At 41.8% G+C, this 23,146-nt stretch overlaps 2 protein-coding genes across 7 annotated transcripts in view; one reads left to right on the forward strand and one right to left on the reverse strand.

Moving 5' to 3' along the window:
* Positions 1-23,146, forward strand: part of LOC121269041 (abl interactor 1-like) — a 246,053-nt gene that overhangs the window by 159,228 nt on the left and 63,679 nt on the right. The window contains exon 4 of the mRNA XM_041173443.1: positions 989-1,070. The gene's annotated coding sequence lies outside the window, so the exon portion shown is untranslated. The remainder of the gene's footprint in view (positions 1-988; positions 1,071-23,146) is intronic.
* LOC121269040 (acyl-CoA-binding domain-containing protein 5-like) overlaps positions 1-23,146 on the reverse strand; it is a 152,861-nt gene that overhangs the window by 119,227 nt on the left and 10,488 nt on the right. For all 6 annotated transcript variants that reach the window (XM_041173440.1, XM_041173439.1, XM_041173437.1 and 3 more), the window contains 3 exons: positions 22,468-22,628; positions 4,328-4,448; positions 446-530 (listed from right to left, as the gene is read on the reverse strand). In XM_041173440.1, the coding sequence (XP_041029374.1) occupies positions 446-530; positions 4,328-4,448; positions 22,468-22,543 (282 nt within the window). In that variant the 5' untranslated portion in view covers positions 22,544-22,628. Of the gene's footprint in view, positions 1-445; positions 531-4,327; positions 4,449-22,467; positions 22,629-23,146 lie in introns of those variants that run through there.

The raw sequence follows: 23,146 nt of genomic DNA on the forward strand, positions 1-23,146 counted from the left end.
GAGTTCTGCTTTAGGCTTTGTTTTCTCTGCTGATCGATCTCTGCAATTCTCAATTGACAGGATATATAATTACTCTTCATTCAGCCACCAGGGGGTGTGAAAGCACTCTGGACAACTTCCTGCAATGGCTCCTTCTCTCTGAAAAGTCTGGGCACCTTCCCACTGGCACAGATAAGGCTGAGTGGCAAAACTGTGTTAGTGCAAACTCAGATCCTTCCACAGCACCTCAGGGTACCAGCCTTTTCTACCTCTGTGCCAGTTTTAGCAATGTTCAGTATTCAAATTCCTTCTTCAAAGGCTACAGGGGTAGGCCAGTAAACAAGTTAAAATAAAATGTGAACTAATGCTTCTTTCTTGGAAATGGAACATGATGAGGGCCTATCAATTAAACAGTCCTGTTTTATTGCACTCTGATGTTGTGGATATTAGCCACACAAGAAACTACCTCCTGTGCTGTTTGCTTTATCTCTTCGACGTAAGTCATCATGGCGTCTTTTTTTGACAAGTTCCCCAGAGCTTTCCATGCGTCCCTGCAGAAGGCAACAAACACACATCTGTTCATTTCCAGTGAGTGCTTATTCTACCCAGTTCACATCAAATCACATTAACAGTGATCCCCTACTAGCAGAGTGAATAAATAGCTGACAATGACATCACCCATTTCAAACATACTCAAATGTAGCTAAAGCAGCTCATTATAAAACTGGCACCCTCACTGCAAAGCAACCTGATTGTACTTTCGTATAAAGTAGATTTTAAAGGGGATCACTAAACCACTAAGATTTTTTCAGTCTTTTTAAGTGACGCAGATCACAATATTTAATCCGCTACAAAATTGTTACTTAATTCAATGTTAAGACAGTTTTGTTTTGTTCAAAAAAAAGCACTATAAACTACACCATGAGCTACTGTATTTTTGAGACATATATTGTTGCTTTTTAAAATAATTACGAATAAGCTTTTTAACCTTTTCTTTCCTGCAATGCAGTCTAGTTAGGATGAGGTCAACGTGGACTGGTTGTATCCTCTGGCGTAACCTTATACTTCCTTACAGAATTCCTGCTCCAAAGGTTAGTGCCTATTTTTATTTATTCATTCATGGAACATAAGCGTCGCTGGCTAGGCCAGCATTTGGTGTCCATCTCTGATTGCCTTTGACAAGTATTCTTGGGTTTTGTTTGGTGAGCCGTCTTCTTAAACCACTGCAGTCCCTGCGGTGTGGGTACACCCACAGTGCTGGTAAGAAGGAAATTCCAGGAGTTTGACTCACTGGGGAGGATTTTCCCTCATTGGGGGGGGGGGGGCTCGGCGGGGGCAGTTGGGAGGCTAACCACGCCCACGATCGGGGCCGGACAGCGATTTGGGCCAATTAAGGCCCGCCCAGCGTGAAACACCCGCGGCAGCGCACAGTGCTGCCTGTGGGGGTGGAGGAGGGTGAGAGCGGAAGTTTGCACATGCCCACGTGTGTGCGCTGGAGAAGCTCCCTGAGGCACAGAGCTGCCTCAGGGAGCTGAACAGTTTTGATTTTAATGACTCTGTTACATGAGCAGGGACATGTTATTAATGACACGTTAAAGTTTTTATTTTTATTTGCTGTTGGAAACCTCATCCCGCCCGTGAATGAGGTTTCCTAAAAAATTCAAAGGCCCTTGCCTGCCAACCGTAAGATTGGGGGGGGCTGGGGGGGGGGCAATGAAAACTTTCTTTCAATTATAACTTTAATGACCTTAATAGGCTTATTAATTGTCGGCGGGCGCGCTGCTGATTCCAGTGCGCACCCCCTGACTGAAATATTGCGCAAGTGGGTGATGACATCGGGATGCTCGCCCAGACATCATCGCAGGTCATTTTAAGCTCGATTGGGTTGGGCATGTGCCTGCCCGACAAGCATTATATTCTGGCCATTATTCTCATAACATGGAGGATAACAAAATATAGACCATTTCAGAATTTGTTGCTGGAACCCCAGTTCCCATGATGCATATGTGCATTATAATTAATGAATAAAACATTTTGATTAATAATTCCTATAACTACATTCACGTGAATTTGGACAGCCGCTTGTAGAAACAACTATTGTAAAATCTAGCACATAAGTGCACAATTAATGGTCAGTTTGTTAAACGTATATATAGGGAACAACACAATTTCTGAAATTTACTGGAAACGGTGAGGGGGCTTAGAGGATGGATTATTTGAGGTTGGCTGTTTCAGTCTATGTTCATGACCGGATGGCTGTAAACAAGAATCATCAGGACCCCCAATCACAAGGGAAATAGGCAGGAGGTGACATGCAGGGATGAAGTGAGCAGCCTTCTCTCCTGGGGCCAACTCAGAAAAAGGCACAGGTGGTGGTGGGTGAGTGGAGGGTGCCGCAGGTGTTCACTTGCAGCAAGTTTGGGACCTCGGGCTCCTTTAAATTCAAATGTCTAAAAGACAATGGCCTGGAGTTTGCCTGAGTGTGGCATCTCGTGACACGCCCACCCCCATTGGTTAGACTTTTTCCCTCAACCTTCTGCTCAAAATTCTTTGGCCTGTAAGTTGCTGGAAGTAGAAGTTGATAACAGCGTGTCATGCCCCGAAACGATTTGAAGCCGTTGCTTTGCTGTTTCATGAGTTGTGCAAGATAAGGAAAATAACAAGAATAATCCAGCTTTCAACCATCCCCTTTATTTTTAACCAGATGAGTGAAATATCCTGATTGTCCATTCATCTCAGCACAGGCATGAGCTTCTAGCTAAAGAGTGCCCTTAGATCTCAATATAAGTTAACCCTGGTCATGCCATGTGACTGGTCTATCAATGGCAGGTTAGGTTGCCATATTTATCGCAGCTAGTATATGAAAATTCAACTGTCGTGATTTACTCTTTCGTGTTGGAGGTGAAAATTAAGATCAAATGTGAAGAATCATTTACTTCAAAAAAAATCTTCACTGCCAGATGACAAATTGGATTTGTCAAATCAGACCCTTGGATTTATATTGTCACATCAAGAAAAGGAACCAGTCAAGGATAAATGATTTAGGATGCAAGGTTAGATAAGTATTGAGTTTTGTTTGACTTGTGTTTGGGCCTAGGACAGGAGGAACATTTAGGCCTTTCTCAGGAGCTTAAATGGATTGGACAGAATTCTGAACAATACAGTTTACAGTCGTCTTTCAGAGGAACACACCTGATGGGTTTAATGGCTTTTTCTTGTTTAGTGTCTTTTACAACTTAGTAAAGTGATGAGGAAAGCACCCATGATGTGCACAATAATGAAATGTAATCAATTAACCATGCCTTGAGTTTGCCAGCCAGCACCTAAACTGTCTCGGTTTAGGTAAGCGGGATGTGTCCGTCTGGAAAGAGATTGTGCACTTTGTATTAGGTGAGTTTTACTCATGGAGATTTCTCAGGGGGTTTTAAACATGCTGATGGGATCCCATGCACATCAGACATCCAGCCAATCACAAAACATATTTATCTAAACTAGGTTAAGGATAACTTCCGAGTTTTTGTTTAATTCTTTGATGGGATGTCAGCATTGCCGACAAGGTCAGGATTTGTTGCCCATCCCTACCTAATTGCCTTTGAACTGAGTGGCCTGCTAGGCCATTTCAGAGGGCAATTAAGAGTCAACTGCACTGCTGTGGATCTGGAGTCACAGGACAGATGAGGCAAGGATTGCAGATTTGCTTCCCTAAAGGACATTAGTGAACCAAGTGGGTTTTTACAACAAAAAAATGATAGTTTTATGATCACCATTACTGAGATTAGCTTTCAATTCTAGATTTTATTAATTGAATTCAAATTCCACCAGGTGCTAAGATGGGATTTGAACCCATGTCCACAGAGCATTAGCCTAGACCTCTAGAATACTAGTCCAGTGATATTACCACTGTGCCACCATCTCCTGTACTTAATACTCTTAACAGTGTCAGTGAGTATTATTTAGCACCTTAAAAAATGATCAACAAGTGCAAGAAAATGCCAAGATAAAATCAAAAAACTGCGGATGCTGGAAATCCAAAACACAAACAGAATTAACTGGAAAAACTCAGCAGGTCTGGCAGCATCGGCGGAGAAGAAAAGAGTTAACGTTTCGAGTCCTCATGACCCTTCAACAAATGAGGACTCGTAACCTCAACTCTTTTCTTCTCCGCCGATGCTGCCAGACCTGCTGAGTTTTTCCAGGTAATTCTGTTTTTGCAAGAAAATGCCGATGGCTGCATTTACTGACAAGCTCAGGGTCTCCATACTAAATACAGTAAGCTAATATCTCTGGCAAGATAACTCATCTTAGTACCTTCACCCTCACTTCAAACATAAGAGAATTTAAAGGTTACCATTTTATACGTCCGACAGGATCCCAAAAGCCAGGCCTGCTAATGCTACAAGAGCCTACAGTTGCCTGCTTGTAGTAACTGTAAAACTTCAGCATCTTCTCATGGGACGGACGGTAAGAGCCTGGTGACAGAAAGCCAAACTTAAAAATAACACATTTCAAAATTTTTTTAATCTTGTTTTCTACAGACTGGCCCACTTGTTGCTACCAATCATACAGAAGGGAAGAGAATTCAAGCTCGAGGTTTCCATAGTTGCCAACAACATTGATCCATGTTTGCTTAATAAGTGGTACGATTTGAGACATGCTAATTGGGTTTAGATATACTTACTCTGCATAGCTGTGAAGTGCTCCATTCAGCAGTTTAGCCAACCAAGACAAGAGAATACCAGCTAGAGGACTCGGAATACCTTCCAGCTGGCAATCAAATACTTGGCCACTTAAGTTCCAAAAACTCTCAATTCACAATACTTGACAATGTGCGCGAGATTTGTAACCATAGGGATGAAAATTTTAGGTATACACACCGGGAAAGTCATTACAGAACCAGGACAGGAAAAAAAAAGTGGCACACATCCAAGTGAGTAGCACAGTAATCTGCATGCTCTTATTTTCTGTTGTCATGGTAATTAACGGCTGAATGATTGGGATGCTTGATTACAGAATTGTGCAAATATGAGAATTTGTTGCACAGAGAAATAAAATAAAAAGAGGTTATATCACCAAAATTAGAAACTAAATGACTTGGCAGTTGCAGACACAATCATAGGACTCTGTAACACACCCTCACTGCCCACTCCACCTTCCTATTCTTGGTAATGTTCTTCTAAGGTTCATGAGTAATCACTGGGCTTTTAACAGTCCAGCTCTGATTGTGAATTCGTGTGTAACTTTACCTGTGATTGCTGAGCCAAACTCTCCTCGCACAGCTTTCCACAGAAAATAGAGCAGAACAGGTCATTTTTTTATTTTCTTTTGTTATCAAGGCATTCGTCTTTTAATGAAAGATTTACACTCATGTTTTGGTCCCTAATGTGATTTTTTTTCACCTTCCCCTTTATAATGTAGCATCACGCATGCTGTGCAGGATGGATTCAGCACCAGAAACTGTTGTTCCTTGCCCGAGAAGTTCCAAGAACTGCAAGGCATGTGCAAACTACAGCCTCAACTCACACCCAACAAACTTTACCTCGGGTTCAGATGTAGCAGCCCCCTTAAATTCAACTGAGAAGGTTACAGGTTTAAACTCCATTTCAGCACAGAATCTAAGCTCAATTTTCCATGCAGCACTGAAGCAATGCTGTATTGTCAGACCTTCAATCGGGTGTTAAGCTAAGGCCCCATCCTCCTGTTCCAAGTGGGCACAAGAATCTCATGGCACTGTCAAGAAGAGAAGAGGTCCTCTGTCTTCGCTCACATTTGTCCTTCAGCCACCAAAAAAATGTTTAGCTATTCATTAATTTGGTTGCTATTTATGGGACCCTGTGTTTACTTACTTAACAATTACAAATAACTATTTCTATGATGTCTTTGAGATGTGATAAGGAGTTAAAGTTCTTTCTTTATTCAGCTACCTCCAGATCACAGATTCTTTCCAGGGTGCCAGGATGTTCTAGAAACCCTAGTGGCAACTGGCCACTTACCACTATATACCCGCACCTCAAAGGTTACACAAAGCCGTTTCTCTGTTCACGGTAATCGCAATAACAGATTCCACAGCGAACCTCAAAACTAACCTAGGCTCTAAATAAAAGCAGCATAATGGAGGAACATTTGGGGGGGAAAACAGCACAATTGGCAGTTGTAGCAAAAGGCAAGACAGCCAAGCCAGATTCATACACCCGACCTATCATACACAGCATGACTCTCTATTGGATGAATGCTGACGAGGATGTGACTGGTGCAAATTTTCTGGTTCTTCCCTCAGATTCCCCCACTCTGGCAGTGGTATGAGATACCACAAAGGGTTTTACCAAAAATGAAATCAGCCGAAACCCTTGTCTACTCATCCTGTCCCCAGAGATGTGAGGGCTGCCTGAGATGTATAAATGCATAACTCTAGCAACCAGAAGTGCCAGGCAGTCTGGGTGCCCTTTCTGAAGTCCTGCAGACCCCTTCTACCAACCCCACCATGCACCCTCATACACAGGGGGGGAGAATTTTCACGCCAACGTGTAAAATGACACACGGAGATATCGGGCGTGCGTCCCGACATCACCGCGTGTCATTGATATTTTTCGCTTGGCGGGCGCACGCCAGTGGTGGCTGCATGCCCACCGAACTGTCAAAGGCATATTAAGCCCATTAAAAAGCCAATTAAAGTAATTATCAACGCTGCCGTCCAACCTTAAGGCCTTCACTTTTTTCAGGGATGAGGTTTCCTGAAGGTTTAATAAAATCCAAAAATAATTTATTCACATTTCGTAAGCATGTCCAAGCTCATGTGACACTGTTAAATGGTGTGTGTGTGGGGGTGGGGGGCGGGGAACATGTCTAAATAGTTTTTACCTTTATTTAAATATTTCACTATGAACTTAATCTCCCCGAGGCACCTCTGTGTGCCTCAGGGAAAAATTTCTGTGCTCTTTCGCGGGAAAGAGCGCAGCCTCCGAATCTCCCTCTTCCCCACCGCCCGCACAGATAGTGCTGAGGGCACGTGTCATACTGGGTGGGCCTTAAATGGCCCGCCCATGTAAAATGGCGGCGCGGAGACGATTGCGAGCGGCAATCGGCTCCGCACCTGGTCCCGATGGCCTGTCCAATAGGGAGAAAATTCTCCCCAGGGAGAAGGCTGCCTTCGTCCCCCAGACACAAAGAACCCAGAGATTTTTTCAAAAATATGTATATACCTTGACTGTTGTTATAATGTTTTGATTCTTCTCCTATTTAAATTTCCAAATTGACTTCATGAAATGCATTTTAAATATAAAAAAAATATTTCTGTCTGTTGTAAATCATTTCAAAAATCAGGAATGATAACTTAATGGCACTAAATTATTGTATGATCAATGGCTGTTAGAACAAATTATTTACTATCACTCAGAGTCACTTAGAATCTGACACATTCCATGAAAAGCTGCTCAGGTAACTACAATTACTTTGCTCTGTACTGAACTCTGCTCTCTACAGAGCACTGATAATCATACTCAAAGTATTAAATTTTGTAAAGCACTTTGAGACTTTTCAACGTGCTAAACAACACTTTCCTTTCTTTCTCCAATATTTTCATGGCTTCCAGGAATTTCTAAGTCAAATTGAGGGGATACTTAGACACACTCCACTAGAGAAGTCCTAGTCCGATTTGTAGTGGAGGATTATCAAACAACGCGTATTCACTGGGCTGACTGATCAGATCAATTGAAAAGCCAATACCGTGAATGGGGAGAAAACAGAAGATATTACTTTGCAAGTAAGGTCTTTGAAAGGACAAATACTTTATGCCACTTTGGTCTCACAGAGTCACACCATTAATTTCCTCCCAACAGAAACTCTAGTCTAGTGCTTGTGGTGAGGTGTGGTAAATTGTCATCGTTAGTGCTTCCATAGTGAAGGTATTAAGCTGACCAGTGTAGCGCGCTAAATATCAACAGCTCATAAGAAGAATTTAGACACCAACCTGGGTCACAGCCCTCAACAACTGATGTCTGAAGGCGCAGAATCAGATTGTCTTCCCTACTTTCATTGAAATAAATTTTGATGACACCATGTGATCAAAGACAGTCTTGCAGCTTCTGCATTTCCAATTTCAGGAGAGTGAAGATGATAAGGTACAGAATGAATATCCCCTAGCTATTGAAGTGATTTGTATATATTGGTCAGTTTAAATATGAAGCTCCCATCCCACCCACCAGAGCATCGCCCAGTTATGGAATGGTGTCATTAAAGGTACTACCACTACTTTTTCTTCCATTTGGGGTTTGTTTACCGCTCCCCAGAGATACCAACTTTCGCGGTTATTATGGATATAGAATCATAATATGGTTATAGGGCAGAAAGAGGCCATTTGGCCCTTTATGTCCCTCCTGGCTTTCTGCAAGTGCTACTCAGCTAGTTCCACTCCCCTGCCTTATCCCTGTAGCCCTGCAAATGTTTTTCACTTCACATGATCCAATGCCCTTTTGAAAGCCATGACTGAATTAGCCTCTGCCACAACCACAGACAATGCGTTCCACATCCTAACCACTCACTGCGAGAGTTTTTCCTCCTATCGCCATTGCTTCCTTTGCCAATTACCTTATATCAGTGTCCTCTGGTTCTCAATTCTTACGCCAATGGGAACAAATTCTGTTCAGATCCAATCATGATTTTGAACACCTCTATTAAATTCCCTCGCAACGTTCCCTTCTCTAAGGAGAACAGCCTCAGCATCTCCAATCTAGAATGGTAGCTGAACTCCCTTAAACGTTGAACTGACCTCAAATCTTTTCTGCACCCTCTCCAATGCCTTACATTCAGAAAGACAGCAGAAATATCTAGTTGTTTTAATTTTCAAAACTTACGCCTGACTGAGGAAAAGAAAACTTACAAGCAAATTATAAAAGCTTGAAATAAAAATGCTTGTGACTTTCCTCTCCCTCATGTTCATCCTGTTCAGCTTCATTGTTATCTGTTTCATGACTGTCTTTATTCAGTACTCAAGAAGGTTTCTGTCTGAAATGTTAACTTGTCCTTCATCGTTACAGAATGACCAGTTGTCCATTTGCGTATCTTGTTTCACATTTTCAACATTGACAGGTGTTTGGAAAAGAAAATAAGACTTGTATTCACAAAGTACCTTTAATGACCACAGGACGTTTCAAAGCTCTCTGCAGCCAATGATGTAATTCTGTTGTAATGTAGGAAATGTGGCAGTCAATTTGCACATAGCAAGCTCCCACAAACAGCTAATGGCTAGATAATCTGTTCTTTTGCCATGTTGATTGAGGGATAAATATTGTCCATGACTCTGGGGAGAACTCCCTCACTCTTTGAAATAGTGGCAAGTGATCTTTTACATCCAACTGAAACAGCAGATAGGGCCTTGGCTTAATGTCTGGCTTGGTGATAAATCTTGCTTTATGATGTTACTGTGAAGCACCCTGGGATATTTATAATGTTAAAGGTGCTGTATAAAGTCATTATTGTTCGTCCCATGAAAAAGATTGCACCTCTGACAGTGCAGCACTCCCTTGTGTTGCACTGGAGTGGCAGCTTTGTTTTTTTGTGCTCAAGTCCCTGGAGTGGGACTTCAACTCAAAACCTTCTGGCTCAGAGGCAAGTGTGCTACCAACTGATACAGAGCTGGCAGCTTCTTTTAAATCTAAAGCCTGAACACAATGCATTTTGTTCAGATTTGTCACCCGTGACTCTAATATTCATTCCTGGAGTTTTCTTCCAATAAAAAAAAATTCACTTTCCAAAAAGCAACAGGGAGTTATTAGACAGGAACATGGGCCTACTGACCAATCCACACACATGATGTTTGACGGCCAGGCAGTAGAGCCAATGGCATGTCACTAAATGATGCATTTTAAAACAAATTGTAATGTAGTAGTGATCGGGGATGCAATGAAATATCTATTCTTAAAGCTTTTTAAAAAATGTATGAATTTAAAATTAGAATGTACCATGTTCTTTTTAAGTTTATTAGAAACATGAACTTGTGAAATTACTTCAGGATTCTGCCACTGATTTAGCCTATGTTTCAGGATGGGAAAACGCCACTGGTGATCTTAAAACTTTGCATCAGCTATTTTGTGATTTAGTCAGCAACATTATATGCATGTGTGGATGATTCCAGTACTGGACTGGAAGCCGTAGACACTCTATTTGTTTTCTATCTGTTTCAGTCACTTTTTGTTGTAGGTGTGCCTCTTTCAAAATCCCTCAGGAACCATGAAAGGAAGCTCTGCTGAACTTCCAGTGGGATCACCGCCTAATCCCCAGCATTTTCCTGAACACCCACTGTTTGTTTCTCTCCTTTCCCCGCTACTGCGGGAATTAAAACATTCATGTCTTTTGTTACCTCTGGACTTGGCTATTCCAACACATACCTGGCTGGCCTCCCATATTCTATCCTCCATAAACCTGAGGTCATCCAAAACTCTGCTGCTTGTGTTTTAACTTGCACCAAGTCCTATTCACCTATCTCCTTCGCTTGCTGACCTACATTGGCTCCCTGTCAAGCAATGCCTTGATTTTAAAATTCTCATCCTCGTTTTCAAATCCCTCCATGGCCTCCCCCTCTCAATAGTCTCCTCCAACCCTCTAGGATATCTTTACTACTCTCATTCTGGCCTTTTGTGCACCATGAATTTTAATTGCTCCACCAACTGCCTAGGCCCTAAACTCTGGAATTCCCTCCCTTCCCCTCATTGTCTCTCTACCTCACTTTCCTCTAAGACATTCTTAAAAACTACCTCTGACCAAGATTTTGATCAACTTCCCTAATATCTCCTTATTTGTCACGGTGTAAAATTTTGTTTTATGAGGCTGATGTGAAGCGATTTGGGATGCTTTATTATAAATATAAGCAGTTGTTGTTTCTGCGTCTGTTGAGAGAGAGTGAGAGAAAATGGACAACGAGCAAGCAAATGTGGAGCCTGCATCCAGAATCTGCAGAAAATTGGGGTGTACTATTGTCAGACAGCAAGAGTGAGGGTTGAAATGAAGCATGGGGTATAAAGGTTGAGAGGGAGAAATTTGAGGAGGGCCCTGAAGTCACTGATAATACAGCAACATTACAATGTACTGAGGAGGGCAAGGATTAATAAACAGGGTCCCTACTGTTAGAGATAGGACACTTTTGATGGATCCAGTTCCCTTGGTTTGTTGGGGCTAAAGGATCCGGGTTGCACGTTTTGTCCAGGGTGACCGAGTCGGTACAGAAACAGAGAACATCAGGAGGTCGTTGTTTGAACAAACACACGGGGCAGAATTTTTCCCGCGTGGGGCGGGCTCGGTGGGAGCGGGCAGGGGTGGTCACAGAAATATTTAATGCGGGCGGGCCAATTAAGGCCTGCCCAGTGTAATACGCAAGTAGTGGCGCGCTACCTGTGCAGGCGGGGGAGGAGGGAGAGTTGGGTCCAGCACTCTTTCATATTTGCGCGCGCAAGAGGGCTTCAATCTCCCTGAGGCATGTAGCTTCAGGGAGATTAAAGCGCTTTTGAAAAAAATAATTAAATGTACTAAAAACGTAATGAAACATGTCCCAACTCACGTGACTGTGTCGCCTGAGATGGGAAATGTTTTTATTTTTCAAAAGAAATTTTTATTCTATCTGTAAAAACTTTAGGAAACCTCATCCCGCTTGTGGATGAGATTTCCTAAAAAACGTAAAGGCCGCTTGGCCTTTTTGCCTGCCCGCCAACCATTAGGTTGGACAGGTAGCATAAATTTGAAATAAATAGTTCCTTAATGGCCTTAATAGGCCTTTTAATTATCCTTCAGCACGCGCCAAATGAAACATCGCGAGACTGCGCAATGACATCTGGCCGCATGCCCAACATCATCGTGCATCATTTTACGCCCCGGCATGTCGGGCCTGCCCCCACATGCCGACTGAAAAATCCTGGCCATGCTTTTTATTTACAAACTAAACTCTGCAACTATACTTGGCTGCTCACAACACAAAACTCTGTCTTCAATCATCAGTGGCTAGCTCAAGGCTCTCACACAGAGGTAGCCCGCGCTACTCTACTATTGGACAATAAGATCAGGTGACCTTACATTACTATACTCATCTTAAAGGTATATTACATCTCAGATTACTACATCCTTCCCCCTTTACTGAAAAATACATTTTACAATTTTTCAATATCAAGTTTTTTTACACAGTTCAATTATTTACAAAGTTAGTCTCTCTGGAGGCTTCTTTATGTGTATAGAACGTCTCAGCTCTACAGCTTCTGAAGTTTGCTTTGGAGTCTCCCTTACTGATGTCGTCCAAGCATCAGGTTCCACAGCAGGTACCTATAAATTTGTTTCTTCAACTCTTTCAGGCACAGTCGGCTCTTCAAATACATTGGTACTTGGTTAAGTTATTTCAACAGGAAATGTTGATTCAGTCTTGAGCACTGGTGGAATCACTGCTGGATATTTGGCTTCTCCACTGCCTAAGTGATCCACGTCTTACTATTCGATCTTCAACTTTCACATGATAGGAAATAGGTTCCGTTACAGCACTTATTTCACCAAATAACCACGCAGGTCCTTCTCTAAAATTTTTCACAAATACCTTCTCTCCTGCATTAAATGTTCTGTCCTGACTGTGACAATCATGTCCCATTTTCTGATTTTCCTGCCTTCTTTCTACCTTCTCCCCCAAGTTTAATATAATCAGGCTCAGTCTTGATCGGAGACGGCACTTCATCAACAGTTCAGCAGGTGATACCTGTTGTCGAATGAGGGGTGGTGCGATAGTTGAATAGAAATCGTGCTAATTTAGTCGCTATCGAATCTCCAATTTCTTTGTAGCAGATTTGAAAATCTGAACCGCTCTCTCGGCAAGCCCATTGGAAGAAGGATGGTATGGAGATGTTTTCACATGAACAATACCATTGAGGCTTGTAAGTCAATTAACTTTAGCACTTGTGAATACTGTTCCATTATCTGATACTAGAACTTTAGATAATCCACTTATAGCGAGGCTTTGTCATAGCTTGTCTATTGTCACTGAAGATGTGGGTGACCTTACTTCGTATATATTTTGAATGCGCGTCTATGATAAGGAGAAACATTGTTCACATAAAAGGTCCCACATAATCAATGAGTACACATACCCATGATCTTCCTGGCCATTCCCAGGGGTGTAGTGGGGCTGTTGCAGGTAATTTTTGTACTTTTTGACACTGCATACAACTTCTCACTAGGTTTTCCATTTCTCCATCCATTCCAGACCACCACCACACAGCTTCGTGCTATTGTCTTCATTTTAGAAATTCTGAGATGTGAACTGTGAAGTTAGATAACAATGGTTTTTATCCTACATGAGCTCCCCACAACAAAATACCTTCTTGGCTGGTTATCTCGTATCTTCTCTAGAAATACAGTTTCATTTCATCGGATTCTTGTGTTTTTGACCAACCAGAAAACAACTTGATTTCTCACTTTGAATAATACTGGGTCTCGGTTTGTCCAATCTTTAATTTGTTTAGCACACATCAGTGATGAATCAGGAAGTTTAATATGAAGCCGTATTCCTGAGGAATTGGAAAATCCTCATCTTTTACCTGCAAGGGTAAACGACTGAGTGCATCTGCATTTGCAATTGGATTTCTGGGCCTATGAATAAAAGTATACTCATACGCTGCTAAAATCAATGCCTATCTTTGTACTATTGCCAAGGCTATAGGGGTATAGCCTTGTCTTCACCGAATAGTCCTAATAATGGCTTGTGGTCCATTATGACAATAAAGTGACGACCTTGCACATATTGTCGAACCTTTTTAACCACCGAAAATGATCGCCAGGCTTTCTTTTTCAATTTGTGTGTACTTTTTCTCTGCAGTACTAAGTGTTCTTGACAAATAACCTATTGGTCGTTCTGATCCATCGTGCACTCGATGAGAAAGCTTCGCTCTCACTCCATTAGCTGATGCATCACATGTTAATATCAACTCTTTCTTTGGATCGAAATGTACTACAAGTGTAGATGACTGTAACAACTTTTTAACTTTATTGAAAGCTTCTTCTTGCGGTGTTTGCCATGACCATCTCTGATTTTTCTTGAGCAACAATATAATGGTGCCAGTTCTGTTGATAGATTAGGCAAGAAGCATCAGTAGTTAATCATCCCCAAAGGTGATTTCAATTCAGATGTATTCTTTAGTTCTAGGGCTTCTTTAATTGTTTTCACTTTTTCTTCAATCGGATGTAGGCCTTGTGAATCGACCTTGTGGCCTAGGTAAGTTACCTCTTTAGCCTGGAATGTGCACTTTTCTAGCCTGAGAAAAACGTTTCAGAACCTCCTCCAGGTTCATCAAATGTTCTTTTTCTGTGAATCCAATCAAGAGAACGTCATCCAAATAAACTACAACATGGGGCAATCCCTGTAACAAACTTTCCATGGTTCTTTGGAATATGGTACAAGCAGAAGATACGCCAAATGGAAAACGGGTGTATTGATACAATCCCTTATGCGTATTTATGGTGACAAACTTTCGGGGTGCCTGCTTTAATTCCAATTGCTGATAAGCATGAATCAAATCTAACTTTGTGTAAGCCTTTCCACCTGCCAATTTAGCGTATCAATCTTCAAATTTAGGCATGGGGTGTCCATCCAATTTTGCAACTTGATTAACTGTTAATTTATAGTCGCCACATATTCTAATACTTCGATCAGGTTTGAGAACAGGTACAATTGGAGCTGCCCACTCTGAAAATTGTACTGATTGTTTCACTCTCAGCTTTTCTAATCTGTACAGTTCTGCTTCTACCTTATTCTGAATTGCATAAGGTACCGGTCTTCCTTCATGAATCTTGGTGTTGTCTCGGGATCTACATGAATCTTTGCTTGTAGCTCTTCAATTTTTTTCAAGTTCTTCCTTGAATACTGAGGCATATTTCTGTAGTAGCTGTAAAAGTCCATTAGTTCTTCTGGAAGATTTCATTCCATTCCAATTTAATTTCTTTCAGCCAGTTTCATCCAAGGACACTAGGTCCCTCGGCTGCTACTGCCATCAAGGGACATCTCACTGTTTGACCTTCGTAGTTTACTGTGACTTTACATACGCCCTTGACTTGTATGTCTTCTGTATAAGTCTTTAATTTTTCAACAGGTTTTCTAAATTCAGATTACATTCTCCATGATCCAAGTATCGAAAAGTATGCTCTCCAATCACGGTAGTTGCTGCACCAGTATCCACCTCCAATCTGATAGGCTTCTCATTCACTCTCGTGGTTATATAGATAGGCTCTGTTCTTCCTAACTTTTAAGTTATATGGTGAACAGATATCAGTATCTATTACTTCAGGGTTTTCATCACTGTTTATCTCATTGGGTTTTTGTCTTTGTCTGACAGTCTGCCTGATTCTATCTTTACAATTTCTCATGAGGTGTCCATATCGATGGCAAGAGAAACATTCAATCTTTTTAAATTGTGTTTCATTACAGGGCTGTCTACTTCCATCTCTGTTACTATGATGCCATGCTTTTGCTCCTGAGCTTCCCTTTTTAATTTGCCTGCTAGCAGCAGCTGCTTCCCGCTTCGGAACAAAGCTCTGCATTTTCCGGCTCTTTTTGGTTGATGCTCCCTGCCCAACATGGAAGATGGCGCCATTTTGCGCTCCTCGAATGGCTTCCGAGTCTCGCACTGCAGCTTCCATTGCAACAGTGATTTCCAACACCTTTGGAAAATCTAGACTTGTTTCAGCCAACAATCTCCTCTGAATCGCATTTTCGTTTATACCACACACCAACCGATCTCTAAGCATATCACTGATTGAAGTACCGAACTCGTAATATTCAGTTAATTGCTTCAGACTCACCACGTAAGAAGCAACAGCCTCCCCCTGCAGCTCTGATTCTTGAGTTGAATTTAAACCTTTGTATGGTCACCGACGGCTTGGGCTGATAATGATTCTTTGTGAGATTCACTAAATCATCAAAACTTTTGGAGTCTGGGGCACTGGACGCCAACAGATTTTGAATTAATCCGTATGTCTTACTCCCACACGTGGGCAGAAAGATCGCGCACCTCTTCTCCACCCCGCAATGTCATTCGCCTGGAAGAAGGATGCGAGGCGTTCAACATAGTGAGACCAGTTGTCCGAGGTTGAATCCAATGGTTCTACTCTTCCAAATTGCGGTATCCCTTAGGGAATTAAATCAACGCTCAGAAGGAAATTTTCTTTAACTTATAACTACCGTGCAAGGTACGGCCTGATTTCAGTCCTTCCGATTTCATTTGATTTTCTCGCTTTTTACCTAGTTTTGTCCGTGATTTTTCATGCTTTTACTCTTGTCGCTAGTTTGTTGAAGCCAGAGCCCCAAGTTTGTTGGGGCTGAAGGATCCAGGCTGCACTCTCTGTACAGGGTGACCAAGTTGGTACAGAAACAGAGAACATCAAGAGATCGTTGTTAGAATAAACACATGCTGTTTATTTACAAACTAAACTTTACAACTAAATTTGTGTGCTCACAACATAAAACTCTTCACTCATCGTGACTAACTCAAGACTCACTCACATATAGGTAGCCTGCGCTACTCTGTTATTGGACCTCTGTTATTGGACAATATGATCACGTGACTTCACATTACAATTCTTGTCTTAAAGGTATATTACATCTCAGATTACTACAACTTTGCAATTGATGAGGTTCATATAGAAATGTTTAACATCCCATTTTGCATTTCTTAATGTAACATGTAAGGTAGCTTCAGCCTATTTATTGCAAATGTGTTGATGTCTGAGAAAAGTTTACAGATGAATGGAGTACAAGCACAATATGTATTCAGAATGCGGTCAATTTGAAAATATATCTCGATCTCAGATTTCTAGTATTTTTAACTTTGGCTTGTCTGGCTCCAACATTTGACAAGTTGTGGCTCAAACCAGTGACTTTAAAACCACACACGCACCCTGATCACAAAATATCAACAACTTGCGGTGACCAAAGTGAGAATTGTATTTTTTCAGAAACATTGGCCAGGATTTTCTGCTTAACGATTTGGGGGCGGGGCCCGCTCACCGAGGGGAAAATGACGCGGGATGACATCGGGAGGAACCCCCGACGTCATCCCGGTCCCTTTAAATTTTTAGGAAGGCGGGCGGACAGCGAAATCAGCTGTCCGCCTGCCGACCTGTCAATTGCCAATTGAGGTTTCATATCCGTTTTTTAAAAATTTAATAAACTTTATGTGTTTCTTATTAACATGTCCCATCTCGTGTGACATTGTCACATGAGGGGGACATGTTGATAATTTTAATATTTCTCTATTTTTTGACTTTTCTTACCTGTCAGTAAACTGCCTGAGACAGCACTTTGCCTCAGGGAACAGTGCAAAAGAGCGCACTTTGACAGTTGGGGAATCCTTCCACCACCACCCCCCCAACAGAAAGCGCATAGCGCTTCCCGTCGGGTAGGCTGCTGGGCAGGCCTTAATAGGCCCACCCACTCAAAATGGTGGCGGGCCCCCTTTCAGTGGTGGGGTCGGCTGTCCGCCCGCTGCTGAGCCGGTGGGGCCCGCCCGCCATCCGAGGGCAAAATTCTGCCCATCGTCACACCAAAGTTCCCTGCGGGCAAGAGTGTAAGCATGGCACAGACACATTTACTTCTTTAATATATATCTATTTGGCAGCATTTTTTGGAGACTCATGCTGAACTTTGCAGCCCGTTTTTATAGGTGCTGACACAGACACAAAATGACAGAGATATTCAGCCTAGACACTGTGCTGAGCTCCCAACCACCTCCCTTCATTTGTTTGCAAAAGCCAAAAAAAAAGACACTTTTAATCTGCTCAAGATATGTTCAGCACTATAAATCCCATCAAATGCTCTATATGTTGGCAGACAGCAAATTGAGTTTTGGGTTATATCCAGGAAAACCTATAACATCCTCCTAACCAGGAACAGATAAGCCTATTTTCTGCATTCTTGTTCTACATTAAAGCTCAATTTCCTCAAGAGAACTGGAGTAACAGGCGGTTATTAAACTTTAATCAGCCCTCAGGAGTCTGTTGTGAGGAGATAATAATCTCCCCCACCCCAATCAAATTTAATTAAGGCTAGATAAAAAATTTAAATAGTGATTTGCCAAGCCTGGTTATTTTACAAAATTAAATATTGAGAGAATCCTCAGCTTTATTTTATGCTTCTCTAGTCTGCTCAGAGGCCTCAAGCCTTCCCGTGCATTATTTTCACCTCTATGACATTGTTAACATATGCAACAGGACTGATACCATTTTCTACTGGGAATTCTATGTCTGAGGGGTGTGCATAATATCTGCTGGTTGGTTACATGCTTTCTTTAGATCACCTTTAGGGTTGCCAACTGTGATTAATTGTATTCCTGGAGGTTTCATCACATGACTTGCCGCACCCTCCAGCCATTAGTCGGCCAACACATCCATCCTTGTGATGCACTGTTTTCCTATGCCAGTCAGAAAGCAACAATACTCATTGCCCAATTGGATGATGCTTGGCTGCCAGCCAAACAGCAATTTTTTTCCCCCCATTTTCAATATTTTTATTAAACAGAAATATTCAAAGAACATTAAAAAAAACTATCTTTTTTAATATCTTGATGATTAGCAGTGTCTTGGAGATTGACCTGCAAATCCTGAAGGGTTGGCAACCCTAAACTCCTTAGGTATACTCAGGTATTGGGGTGCTGACATTCCTACTTTGCATTTTCAGTTGTGCCTGTTATTTTTTATTGAGCTAAAGTTGTAGGCCTTAGGGATCTGTCACATATTGAATTTGTTCAATTCCTGAAGCAGTTTTGATCATTTATCTGTAATGAAGTAGAATAAGCTTCCCATTCCAAGTTTCCTGACTTGAGTTTTGTTTGTATCACAATTCCTTCTGTATCTCTATCTAAATTCCTAAATGTGGTGTTCCATTGAAATGTCCTTGGTAACAGTTTTGCCTGCGATGCCTGTAGATAAAGCTGAGTTTGCTGACACTGTAACTGGAAGGGGTGCACTTCCTGTGATGGTTTCAAAGGTGGCGTAGATATGCAAAAGTGGAGGAACAACCAACTCAAACCTACATGACCAAGCTGTGTACAATAAAGTGCCTTATTTCAAGTTATTAAAGCTGGAGAAGTGAATGGCTCATGGAGTTTGAAAGGGTCGCTTTCAGATTTCCCAAAAGCTTGAGGTTATACAGTGGAATGAGGAAAATGCTCAAGGAAACTGAAACCCAGAGAAGAAAACTTCCCTTGTTTGGACAAAATAAATTGGGAAGGAAGAATAATCATAATAGGGGGATGAGCGAAAGGCAGCAGAGTGAGCAGGCAAGAAATGGACAGGGCAGCCACCCAAGCTGCAGGTATTGAGTGGAATCACTTTGTGCAGGCACAGACCCATACTAGCACCAGCTCATCACTGTCAGCAGCCACACATGCACCAGCAGACGCAAAGCTTGTCAAGTGTGCATGTGTGACCATTCCCCCGGCGTTAGGCAGATTGGTGTCAGGAGCTAAGGTGTGTAAATAAAGTTGTCCTAATAGCACTTTGCAGTGTTATGCAACAGTCTGTGATAAGGTACCACTTTATGAGTCTAGATATTTTCACTTTAGGGGTACAGCTTCCACTTAGTTGTACAAATGTTGTACATTTTATATGATTGATTTGCCTCAGAGCAATACAGAGGTGACACTAGTTTCTAAGTGTACAGGAACTTTAATTATAGTGTTTTAAAACATCTCTAATCACAAAATGTCTGCACCATGCTTATCCCATCCCAAGCTTCTTCTAGCAGCTCTGCTTACATTAGCTGAGTCCACATTCAGGCTTAATGAATCAAGCACATTGAGCATAGATCAATTACCAGACTGTCATAATCACACACAGAACAACTGAATACTACAGGGTGCAATTAGGAAACTCAAAAATTTGCTCAAAATTGTGCAAGTTAGGTTACAGTATAAGACTTTGATAAAATTAATTTGGGTAACCGTGAATGTAAAATCCTCCGTCAATCTGGCAACATAATTGTTTACTTATTTTTATTTTTTAAAAATTCCTTGATCTATCACAAGGCCTTGGTGAGACCACACCTGGAGTATTGCACGCAGTTTTGGTCTCTCTACCTAAGAAAGGATATACTTGCTGCAGAGGGAGTGCAGCGAAGGTTCACTAGGCTGATACTAGGGATGGCAGGACTGTCATATGAGGAGAGATTGGTTCAACTGGGCCTGTATTCACTAGAGTTTAGAAGAATAAGAGGGGATCTGATTGAAACATAAAATTCTAACAGGGCTAGACAGACTAGATGCAGGGAAGATGTTTCCCCTGATTGGGGAGTCTAGAACAAGGGGCCACAATTTCAGGGGCAGGTCATTTAGGACTGAGATGAGGAAAAATTTCTTCACTCAGAAGGTGGTCAACCTGGGGAATTTTCTACCAAAGAAGGCTGTGGAGGCTGGGTCACTGAGTATATTCAAGAAAAAAATTGATAATTTTTTGGATATTAGGGGCATCAAGGGATTTGGAGAGAAAGTGGGAATATGGCATTGAGATAGAGGATCAGCCATGATCATATTGAATGTTGGAGCAGGCTCGAAGGGCCGAAAGGCCTACTCCTGCTCCTAGTTTCTTTGTTTCTATTCAAGAGCAGTGACCCCGGAAGTTTTATTAATGCAGCCGAAAAATAAGCATTTTTAGTAAGTGTCCAGTTTGTCACCAGTGAGTAATCTGATTTAAAAAACGGAAAATTTCTTTAAAAGCTATACCAATTCAGTTACTACATTTATTGGGCGTACACTAGTCAATTTCTTAGTAGATTCAATAATTTTGGATTATGAAAAAGCTTTGAAAATGTGCCTACTAGTGTCTGTGCATGAAAGAAAATATGCACAATTTGATGAGCCTTCCCTGTACAACAGAATCGTGTGATGTTGTCCCAGGGGGTGTGACCAGGTCTGATGCAGCAGCTTGAATCTTGAATCAGCACGAAACATAGTGAAAAACACAAGTGCAAGTGATTTCAGGAGTAACTCACTTTCATTTAAAATTCCCCGATCTTTTCCGCTGGTTCATCCGTTTCTGCTCAGGTATCAATGATGTTACCTAAGCGGGCGGAAACTCTACCTACACAGGTATTTGCAAACCTCAGCCAGAGGTGGCATCAAAGAGTAACATTGTAAGGGGCATTGAGAGAGGGACTATATAGAGTAAACAACAAACCAAGAGGTTCGGGACAGGGAGACAGTCATCTTGTTGGTGGCCCACAAGAAAGCAAAAATTAACTATTGTAATGCACTCCAAGCTGGCCTCCCACATTCTGCCTCCATAAACTTGAGCTCATCCAAAATTCTGCTGTCTGTGTCGTTCACCCATCACCCCTGTGCTTCCTGACCTACAATGGCTCCCAGTTAAACAATACCTCGAATTTAAAATTTTCATCCTTGTTTTCAAATCCCTCCATGGCCTGACCCTTCATATCTCCCTCATTTTCTCCAGCCCTATAACCTTTTGAGATAACTACACTCCTTTAATTTTGGCTTTTTGAGCATCCCCGATTATAATCGCTCCACCATTGGTGGCCATGCCATCAGCTGCCTAGACCCTTAGCTCTCCCTATGCCTCTTTGTCTTTCTAAATTGCTTTTCTTATTTAAGGCACTCCTTAAAACCTATCACTTTGACCAAGCTTTAGGTCATCTGTCCTAATAGCTCATGTAGCTGGGTGTCATATTTTGTTTTGCAAAGCCTCTGTGAAGTGTCTGGCAACATTTCATTGTGTTGAAGGTGCTAGATAAGTGCAAGTTGTTGTCAGTAAGAGAGGGGCATATGGGGAGATATGGGCAGTGCCAAAGGAGAACAGAAAAAGGTCAGCACCAGTGCTAGTGAAAATAACCAATTCTTTCACAATATACCAAAGCATCCTTTCTACCGGCAGGAGAAAATTACAACAACGCACAGTCTGTATCACAGAGTTAAAAGACTAACATTTGTGCCTAAAATTTCTCATGTAGAACACCATATCTCAGCTAAGCCACCAGAGGGAACTACCAGATAAAAGCTAATTGCTTTCCGACAGGAAGGGTGGAAAACTCAGGCTGATTCACCCCAGAGTCTTTCCCGCACAACAGCTGCCAGATTGTGCCTGTCCCAAAGCAGGATAGGGATGGGATATTTCTAAATAAGACTGTGCCAACGGCTTTGATTACATTAGAAAATGTGAAGTAGGAGAATGAGCGTGCCCTTTTGAAAAAAAAATACCAGCTGAAAAATGTGTGGTTGTCCAATCCTCATTCTTCAAAATTACTGAGTAATTAGCCTCGAAACTAAATGCAGCACATTACAGTGTGATTAGCACTGGCAAAGGCTTGGGAGTAGATTTCCTGGCAGGCTTCTCAGGTGAAGAATAGTTTGCGAGGCAAAGGAGAGACAAGAAAATAACTGGGAAGAAAACTATGAAATGGCCTTTATCTTATACCACTCCTGCTAAAATATTGTAAGGTCAGAATTAATTTAAGAAAAACGCACTCACCATTTTTTGGCAGGGCCTGGATGACTGACACGGCAGCCTGAAACTGTCTCTGGCAGTCGGACTGAACTTCAAACATGATGTATTTGAATGCATATGTGGAACGCTCAATTCAGTGATCCAGCTTTGGGAAAACACATCTGGCTTTCTGTTGTCCTACAAAGCTGTTGGTAAAAATATAGAACAGACATTGAACGACTTTTGGATCTCTCATGCCATGAGTTGCAGAATGGTGATCCCCAAAGAAAGATTTTGTGCTACTTACAGCAAATATCATCAATGGTCATATTCTTGGTTAATGGGTGGTGTGGATTGTTACAGTAAAGTATAAAGTATTAATGATAAATTATAATAGATATTTTGCAGTTAACTATGTATTATTATTCATGAACATTCGGTGATTCTCATAGCTAATCCTTCACTGAAGTCAGAGATGACGTCCACTGTCACTGGGATGATAAAGGCACAGTGCCATCTTGCCTAAATTAGTACTGCCTCCCCTTAGTTCAAAGGTTGATGTATTCAAGTCCTGCACAAGGATATGAGGACATAATCTACTCTGGCACCGTGCTTCAGGGGTACTGAAGTGTCAGAAGTGCCTGAAAGACATCATGCAAAGACCTGCCCACTTGTGCTTTTTAATTCTTCCTTTGGATGTGAGTGTCACTGGCTTGGCCAGCAT

This window comes from Carcharodon carcharias, chromosome 23 (assembly GCF_017639515.1).
Source record: "Carcharodon carcharias isolate sCarCar2 chromosome 23, sCarCar2.pri, whole genome shotgun sequence".
Lineage (NCBI taxonomy): Eukaryota > Metazoa > Chordata > Chondrichthyes > Lamniformes > Lamnidae > Carcharodon > Carcharodon carcharias.